The sequence below is a fragment of the Arachis hypogaea genome, chromosome 17 (genome assembly GCF_003086295.3).
Source record: "Arachis hypogaea cultivar Tifrunner chromosome 17, arahy.Tifrunner.gnm2.J5K5, whole genome shotgun sequence".
In the NCBI taxonomy this organism is placed as follows: domain Eukaryota; kingdom Viridiplantae; phylum Streptophyta; class Magnoliopsida; order Fabales; family Fabaceae; genus Arachis; species Arachis hypogaea.
In genome coordinates, this window is record NC_092052.1 from 133,936,727 (window position 1) to 133,946,391 (window position 9,665).

At 37.2% G+C, this 9,665-nt stretch overlaps 1 protein-coding gene and 2 pseudogenes across 1 annotated transcript; 1 reads left to right on the forward strand and 2 right to left on the reverse strand.

Moving 5' to 3' along the window:
- Positions 1-674: 674 nt before the first annotated feature.
- LOC112764019 (protein RETICULATA-RELATED 3, chloroplastic-like) lies at positions 675-1,523 on the reverse strand (annotated as a pseudogene).
- A 785-nt stretch (positions 1,524-2,308) lies between these two features.
- On the reverse strand, positions 2,309-7,221 carry LOC112765320 (WD40 repeat-containing protein HOS15-like; annotated as a pseudogene).
- A 285-nt stretch (positions 7,222-7,506) lies between these two features.
- On the forward strand, positions 7,507-8,433 carry LOC112765167 (MFP1 attachment factor 1). The gene has a single exon (XM_025811045.3). It carries the CDS (start codon positions 7,808-7,810, stop codon positions 8,279-8,281), a length of 474 nt encoding a protein of 157 aa, XP_025666830.1. The 5' UTR covers positions 7,507-7,807; the 3' UTR covers positions 8,282-8,433.
- The last annotated feature ends 1,232 nt before the right edge of the window (positions 8,434-9,665 follow it).

Sequence of the window (9,665 nt, forward strand, 5' to 3'; positions counted from 1 at the left end):
GTATACCAACCAAATGTCTGACTTCACTTAGCAAGATAAGGTTTTGTTCTGGTAGTATACCAACCAAATAAGGTGTTATATATGCACAATTATTTCCGCTAGTACCTATGTGAAAGTGCACTTGGTGAAATTGCTGCTGCAAAATTGGAGTTTTCTTTTTCAATTTGTTCTGAAGTTAATACTTAATACTCCCACCATATTAATGAGAGTAGATTTTTGTGTTGGTTGACTTGATAAGATGATGTTACAGAATGGGTGTTTTAAAAGACTAATTAAGTTATAGGTAGGTAGATGTCACTTTAAGTCAAAAAAATACATCCAAAGTTGACTGCAAGGGAACAATGTTAATTGAATGAGCTAAAAAACAAAAATGTAACCTGCACACCAAAATGCCACAAAATTTGGATCACACATTATCAATATCTCAAATCTACCCTTTTTCATTTACTCACTTATTTTGGTGCTACCTCAAAAGTTTTCTCAAAGTTATGACATTCGGATGATAGTAACAATAATAAGAAAAGAAGAAAATGAAAAGGACCTACAGAAAACTCAGAAGAAAAGCCTCTCCCAACAACCCTTCACAAAAGGTTTAAAAAAGATAGATAAACTACTTGGAAAACAAGCAACAACATGAGAGTGATTTTCAGAATCACTTTGATGATGCTGATTGGTTACTGCTCTGAAATTCCTCTTCCCTTTCCACCAACTTCTCCTTCTCAGAAGCAAATCCAATCTCCACAGTAGTTTGTTCCTTTTGGTGTTTACCACCACCAACACTTTGTGCTCCTGTTAACCTTGCCAACACCACAAAGGACATTGTTGACCATCCTCAGAACTAACACCCATACAATGTTTGGTACCTAAAGTTGCTGCTGAATCCCATGTGAGCTGCCCAAGTTAGAGCATTCAACATTGTAGGTGGAGGCTTATTTGGGGTCCATCTTCTTCCTCATCGCAATCAACCCATTTGAGAGAGTAGTTCCAGCTAGTCCAGCTGCGAATCCGATGGAGGCAAAGATGGTTCCTTTGTATCACCAAGGTTCCAAGCCATGTGACTCTTGGGGCAAGACGCGAAAATTGACCGTAATTGTGATGAGGAAGTTGACATGGTTGGTGCCAATAGGTACATGAGTGTGAAATTGAGGATTGAACCAACAAGGATTGAGAAAACAAAGTCAAGCTCATTCAACCCGAAAATTCGGCCTCGAAGCCATGTCACCAAGAACACAAGCACTAACACCAATCAACTCCTCCATCAGAACCTTGAATGGAAATTGGGGATCAGCAGCTACCCTTGATCTCCATCCATTAAGCAAAAGACCAAGAGGCCCAAAAGATGATGAATCACTATGATCCCCTTAATGACCCCAACTTCTACCATCACCGCCACCGCTGCCGCCACCACTTCCACCATGTCCAATCCCATTTCCCCCATCACCTCCAGCAGAGGAAAGTTTCAACCTTGGTGGTACTAGTTTGATGGGATACAAAGATTGATTCTGAGGCTGAGATGATGGTGATCATGAATTGATGATGATGTTAGGAAAACAGAAGGTATGATAGACCGTTGTTAAGAGATGGTATGGTCTCTTTATTTGGACAAACGGTGAGCTAGAAGGCATGGTTAGGAAAATTGAATATGAAAATAATGTTCACTACGGGAGCATCAATTTAGTTTGTAGGATTAACATCAAGAAAATATGTTGGAGAAAGTTCGAAGAAACATGAGATGAGGTGGAAAAAAAAACAGAATTGAATGAAGCTTAGACCAGCTTACACACATTTTATTATCACAATTTTTTTCAATCTTTTTCAAAAAATTTTCTTAAATTTCTCCAACTAATATTTTGCTGATATTTTGATTGTAAATTTTAATAATATTATTGTAAAAAAATTAATTTAATAGTTATATTAATTTATTTTTATTTTAATTAGTTATCTCAGGATTATAATAAAAATCAAAGTAAAAAAGAAGAATACTTTAGTTCTTATATAAAGTTTAGGATGCAAAAACTAATATAAAATTACGTTTTATAATAAATAGACCATAAATAAAATCCGGGATAGGTTTCCCACTGAAACTGCTCTTAGGTGATGAGGCAGGGAAATACACCGAAAAAGTGATCAGGATCAGTGTCAATAGACACGAGTCACATACATACATACATACATACATAAAATACCACGTCACCACAATCCCCCATGGCTCCATCCAATCAAGAATCACACTGAGATTTAATTTTGAAAACCCAACAGATCACAGTTAATCTATCCAAAAAGAAGTCACCAAAAAAAAATCCATCCAAAAAGAGAATTTGTAAGTCCCATTTAAACGCACTTGGTAATTGTTTGTAACATAAAATAAAGAAACCATATACAACATTATGGGCGTGCCAAAAAGCATTTAACGAAGCAAAAGCTACGATGGAAGCTAGTTATTCTAATTCTACTTATAGTGGAAGAACTGAGCCAACTAAATTACTAAGCCATGTGCAACAGTTGTAACAGGAAGTAATAGTACAGGGGAATAAATATACTACTGAATAATTAGTAGCAAGTTAACATTAATCTCTACATTCGGAAATCCAAGACAGTAACTATATTGTTTGAAAAGCAAGCAGCAACTTTATCCCCGTCCTTGTTCCAACTAATTTCAAAGATCCCACCATTGCCAGCATATGTTTTCACAATTTTTCCCTCCTTGACCGACCATATATGCATGCATTTATCCATCGATCCACTAGCAAGATACTCACCATTTGGGCTGAATGCAATCGAATATACAGGATCCCTGAGAGTTTGTAACAGAAAGGAACAAATCAAAATGATGGGATAACATAACATCGATTAATTCTAAAAATTCTAAGTTTGCACTAATCCCGCATTTCCATTAACCAGGAATGCTTATAAACCATCCTCAGTTTTTAGTCATTTCATGTTAATAAGGTTTTAACATTTGTTCCTCGTCATATATCAGCATATGTAACTAATGTATGTATTAATTTCCACACCTGTGACCATTTAGGCTGTACAGTACTTTCCCTAGTTCCACATCCCAGAGCTTTACCGTAGAGTCGAAAGAGGCACTGCTTAAAACAATATCCAATTAGAGGCGGAACACCGAAAAATAAATAAATAAATAAATAACTCAGAATGTCTCCACGTTAATTATAATAAACAGTAGGAAGCATTTTTACCTTGCTAGTATTAATTGTTGATTGGGACTGCTAGAGCCAGAGCCTGCAGGGCTCCACCGGATTGTATATATCTCCTGAAGTAACATTGCTTTGTTAGGGCATAGATTCAAGGGGATAAATGGAAAGTGTACACATGGTCACATATTGCCATACCTTGACGTGTTCCTTCAAATCATGTATAAGCTTGTCCTGTTTCAGACTCCATATCTGGATCATAGTTTCATGAATAGACAAATGGATACTCATAAATACTAGGAAGCACAATGATAGTCAGGTTTACACTTAAAAGGGAAAATGCCCATCTATGGTTTTCATCTTAAACAAATAATCATAGTCCCTTAACTTTTTTAATAAATCTATAAAAAAGGCAATATATCTAAACAGAACTCTCTTCTAATTAACTACCCCACTGCCCTTCACTGGACAGTCTATTTTTTATGAATACAAAAGTACGCCAAACCAGTAATTTCCCATTGATTACTTTTGCAGTGTGATCGTCAGAGCAGGACGCCAGCAAAGTACCCGATGGATCCCATTTAATGGCATTAACTTCACCCTGAAACAACAGCATTTCAAACATTAGAGCAAGACTAAAGCAGTCACTGAATTCTCCAACATAACATTCTGCTTTTTTGATGGAAAGTTTCTATGTCAACCAACTGATTGAGCTGGAAGTGATACCTGATGCCCTGCAAAAGTTTTGATTGGTCTATTCTCTCCAACTTTGCATACATATATCATATTATCAGTGGAGCATGTTGCAAATGAAACACTGTTCCGCCAATCAACGTCAAGAGTGGGGGCTGAAAATTTGCAGAAGATTATGATTATAAAGAAAGCCATAAAAAAAATTATTCACGCATAAAAAGGCTAGCTTACCTGAGTGAAATTCAAATTGTTGTTTCCATTCCCCAGTCTTTATGTCCCATACAATAGCAGTTTTATCTACACTTCCACTAAGAAGATAATCCCCCTTCTTGTTCCACTTCAGGGAAAATATTGGACCTTTATGCTTGTTTAGCGTACTCTTCAACTCTCCTAAAGAATCTCAGATGCATGACTTCAATTGACATCATAGAATACAACTTCCATACTCACTAGTTGATGCATATAGATCATGACAAGAAACACATTTATAAAATAAAACAACAAAAGGCTCACCATCTTTAGTCCATATTCTTGCTTGCCCATCATAGGAACCAGTTGCCAATAATGTACCATCTGCCTGCATAACAAAAATCATGATGGAATATATTAGCTGGATTATAAGATGGATATACCAGTAAAGGAAGACAATGATCAGGCTTTCAGCCAAATGGTGTGGTACATGTCCCACTAGAGACACAGAGTTAACTCTATGAAGAAGCATGGCAAGAAGGCTACCACATTAATCCCCAAGACTCACATTCCAGTCAAGTGTTGTCACATCCTTGCTTTTTTCATTGGTTCTTCCTTTAAAATGCCTCAGCACCACAACATTTACTGGTTCATCATGCATGCAAGAGTTACAAGGTCCATCAGGTATTTTCCAAATTCGAGCCGTTGAATCACCAGATCTGCAATATTTTTTTTCCAAAAACTATTAGTTCAATCTCCAAACTTGAAATTGGTCAAGAGGGAGAAAGGGAAGCAAGGGGATAAAAATCAACATTGTTTGCCACGTGCTCACCCTGCATAAGTAGCACCAGAAACTGTGCCAATCACCATACAAAATTATGGATAATTTTAATACCGAACACTTTCATTGCACTACTAATTTATGAGAAATCACCTTGCATTGTACACATAAGCCAAGTTCAGTTGGTTGTTCTATGTCCTCTAACCATATCAACATGAAGAAAAAGAATATTATCTTGATTCAAAAGAGCATGCCTAAAGGGAGTGGGAGTAGACAATGACAAGAGTGTGTTTTCCTTATAAACTCATTATACTCACCCGGATGCGAGAAGAGAACCAGATGGATTCCATGCACAAGCAAAAACCTGTTAGGAATGAAATAGCTAATCAGTAAGTCCTCACATAACGTGAAATTACATAAGATCAATTAATGATGAGAAGAGAAAACAGATGAATCCAAACCTCCGATGTATGGCCTTCCAAAATTTTCACATCAGAAGATGGAATTTCATTATGCAGTGAAATGGAACTTTGGGAGATCTCCATGGGCTCAGGCCCTGCATGAAAGAAATACATTCACCCTTATCTGAGATGCTATCAATAATGACTGCTAGATTTTCAACTGCTAGATCTCCATAAGGCATTTGTATTTTACCTCCGCGTGCTTTACTTTCTAGATTTTCAACTGTAGTCTTATCTTCATGATTCTCAGCATGGTTCTGATCTTGGTGTTGTAGTTCTTTTTGTTCACACTTTTCTTGTTCTCTTTCCTTATCTAGCTTCATTTTCTCCAAACCTTGTTCATTTTCCCTTTCTTTCTTCTCTTTTTCCAATTCTTGAACGTGCTCCCGAGCATTGTCCTGAATTAAGTCATTCGTTATTTTGTTTGATTCATGCTTATTTTGACGTTGGTTTTCCTTTTTGGCCTTTACTATACTGTGCAGTTCATATGGGTCCTTTGTGATAAGATCAAGAGGCTGGATGAATGAAAAATCCTCATCCATGTCTGCATCGCTCTGGATACCTAACACAAACACCAATCAGCTTAAGGTCCTTAAGTATACATTATACACAACTTAATATGATCAATATCAACACGAGATAACATGAAACCCAATATCACAAAATAAAATTCTTACACCACTCAAGTTTGCTTCCAGCTCAAGATATTGAATTCCCTTCTGTATGAACGTAACAAGAGCACCAGGAGGGACCATGTTTACATCAATTATTGTTTTATCGATTCCTGCTTCATACCCAAATGCAAATGCTGAATGGGTAAAACCTGAAACAAGACAGTAATCAGAATACATGGAAGGAAACATGTAATTTGCAAAATAGTTAAGTTATTAATTACACATAACTTTAGTGGTGCCCACTCTTCGATTTTTTTATTTTTTATTTTTTCAAATAACACAAACGAGCAATGATTATATACAACTTTTTCCATTTCCTAGCAAAAAAAAAAAAAAAAAAAAGGTGATAAATCCTCTTAATGGTGCAGTTAAACTTCTAACTTTAATTTTTTACCTAGCTCAAAACTTCGCTTACATTGGTATGAATTCCAATTCACACAATATTCAAGGATAAACCAATACAAGTAACTGATATTTTGAATTCAGATGATATTTAAGTACAGAGGATTTAGCATTTCTAAAAACAAACCGAGGATAATAAATTGGCATTTACGATAATAATTTCCCTTCCAAAATCGCGGTTTTGGGATGATAATACGTACTAAGACATATACATGCTTGCGAAATTAACAATACTTTTTTTATTTATTTTTCTGTAAAGAGTGATAAAAAGACAAACTAGGAAAGAAAAACCATGTGTAAGAGTTCCTAACACAACACAAAAATCATTATGTAAAAATTTGGGAGGAGTAAAATTTAAAAATAAAAAGGAAGTTGATTAAGAGAAAGAATAACCTGATTCGTGAAGATAACGGAAGACTAAGTAGTTCAACTCAGAGGAAGAGATTGAGATCATAGTGGTGGATCAGTGTATATTTGTTGAGGTTAAATCTTCACTCTCTTCCAATGAACACTGAACACAAAAATTGTACTTAGGCTCAGAAGAGAGAGAGAGAGAGAGAGAGAGGTAGCGAGGTGGTGGGTTGGGGATCGATTGTGATTGGGATTGTAATCGGGTCGGGACCCGATATCTGAATAGCAAGTCCGATTAGGAATCCTTACCCGAGTCAACAACACTTTTTTTTTTTGGGTTTACACCAGGGTATCCATCAGGCCGGAAGCCCAATGACTAATCCCTCGGGTACTGCAGAGGCACACAAAGTGGGCGACCCTCCCAAGCAAGCAAGCTCCATTCCCATCCTCCAGTGAGTATCGAACCCGGGAGAGATGGTTAAGGGACACAGACCCTCATCCATCTGTGCCAACTTGCGTTGGTAGTCAACAACACTTTGGCCCATATGTAATAAGGGTTGGGTTGGGCTGAATAGCAATGGATTTGTCTTTTTAGCCTTTTTCAGTTTTTGGAGAACAATTGATTATTAATTCCATTACACTTACACCAAATAAAAAGTGGAGTAAAAGAAAAGAAAATGCAAAAATGTAGATGGTGGCACCACCACCGTAGATCTTACTTACAAGGTAATCTGTCACCGTTCAGTGGTCAATTCATTACCTCACAATACACCTTCCCCTCTCTAGATTCAAACGGTTCTCTCATTTAAATCAAAATTAATACCGTGATTATTTGAGTTTGTATATTACTATCAGGTCAAAATATAGATATTTAATTGCGTATTATTTAGAGTAATTGGATGTCTGAACAGTGTATTTAATTTTTTATTCTGAGTAGCCAGTAAAAACAAAATGTTAATTGAATAAAAAAGTGTGATATGTACTAGTGAACCATCCTTATCCTTGCTTACCTCAAAAAGCTACTAAGGGAGTGTAAAAGGAAACACTTCTTTAATTCGAAATCACAAATCTCCCAAAAACGAAAATTATACAACAACAAAAATGACCGACCCGGAAATCGCACCCGCAACCCCATCGGAGCCGCAGCAAACCTCCCATGACCAACACTCCAACTCCGCCGCCAAGCTTGGCCCCGGCGGCATCTCCTTCAGCATATGGCCACCCACACAGCGCACCCGTGACGCCGTCGTTAACCGCCTAATCGAAACCCTATCCACTCCTTCCGTGCTCTCCAAGCGCTACGGCACCATGACCCCCGATGAGGCCTCCGCCGCAGCACGCCAGATCGAGGACGAGGCCTTCGCCGCCGCCGGTGGCTCCGCGGCCTCCGACGACGATGGAATCGAGATCCTTCAGGTGTACTCCAAGGAGATCAGCAAGCGGATGCTCGACACCGTGAAGGCCAGAGCTAACACCGGTGCCGTCGCCGTCGATAACGGTGGAGCTCAGGCCCCTGCCTCCGACGTTACCCCTCCACCAGCCGCTGAGAGTGCACCAGCTGAGTCTGAAACCTAATCCTTTTGAGGATTATAATATGTTAGGGTTCCTTTGTCGAAGCATTATTATTGCTATATAAAATATTTTAATATTTTCTATTATGATCTATCTGTAGAACTATGTTTACTTTTTGTGCCACCAATCTCTATTATAAATTTTCACTTAGAACATCTCCGGTCCTTTTTGTTGCGTCACTTGTGTACAATATGAGATCCTCCTTAATTTCGTTTTATCATTTCCCTATATGTGTGTTGGCACCCTGTTTTCTTCTTTGCATTTGGTGTTTTTTTTATGCCACATGTTAATACTCTCGTTCATTTTTTAATTCCTTGAGCTTCTTCATCATTTTTATGATTAGAATCTGTCTTATTATTCCTGCTTTGGTTTAAAGTTTTACATATTCACATGACAAAGGGGTTTTGTTTCTATAATTCAGAGTTGCTACTTTAGGCATTTTGGTGAATTTTAGCGATCTTGAATGCATGCTCATGCTTAGTATATTTTGGTTTCAGCAGCTTAAATATTTTATATGATTTTAATTATTGAGTGCTTGGAGCATTCTCTTGTTGGCCTATTATGGTTTCATGGATTTTGAATGGTCAGAGTGATTTGCAGGGACATTATGCTAATTTTGTGTTTTGATTACACTTTACATTTCAATTATCAGAGTGATCTTGAAAGGGTAGAATGAATTATGAATTAACTTAGTATACAATCTTGATTCTTCGTCTCGTATATGTCATTTTGTGGTGCGTGCCATTTAAGTGCGTCATATTCCTTATTTGCTGTTCCTTTTATTAAAACATTTTGGAAACTGATCCAGCTTGGTTAGCTCAGGTGGTTTGACATTTGTTTCTTGTAAGGATTGGAGAATGAATCTTGTGAATAGGAGGCAAAAGAAACTGGAAGAGCTTTACCCTATACTGAACTGATCCAGCTTAAGCTTGATCAGCTGAAGTTCAATGGGTTTCAGATATTGATGGTTTAAAATAATAGAGAGGAATGTTATATCTGAATCTGATAAACTTAGAGCAGTTTGCTATTCCTTGCTTGGTTTGTAGAGTCTGTGCAGCGCCCTTGATTATGTCGGTATAAAACATGATTGGGGGCAATTGAGTTTTGGGATTCTTGGGAATTAAAATTCAAGAGACTCTAGGCTCAGCATTTGGGGTATCTAAGGTTCAATTGTCTTTTCCCTCTTGTATACTTTCTCCTCAGAATAATTGTTTCTTTTATCTTTTAGGTTTATTGAAAAATTATTGTATTTGTATATTAATTTTTCAATGAATCTAAAAAGTAAAAGAGATTTGAGAAGGAATGAGTATTATCTTTAACTCAGATGTATAGGATTTGAAAGGAGCTATGTTCTGGGTTTAGTTAATGGGAAGGGTTGGTTTGTCAT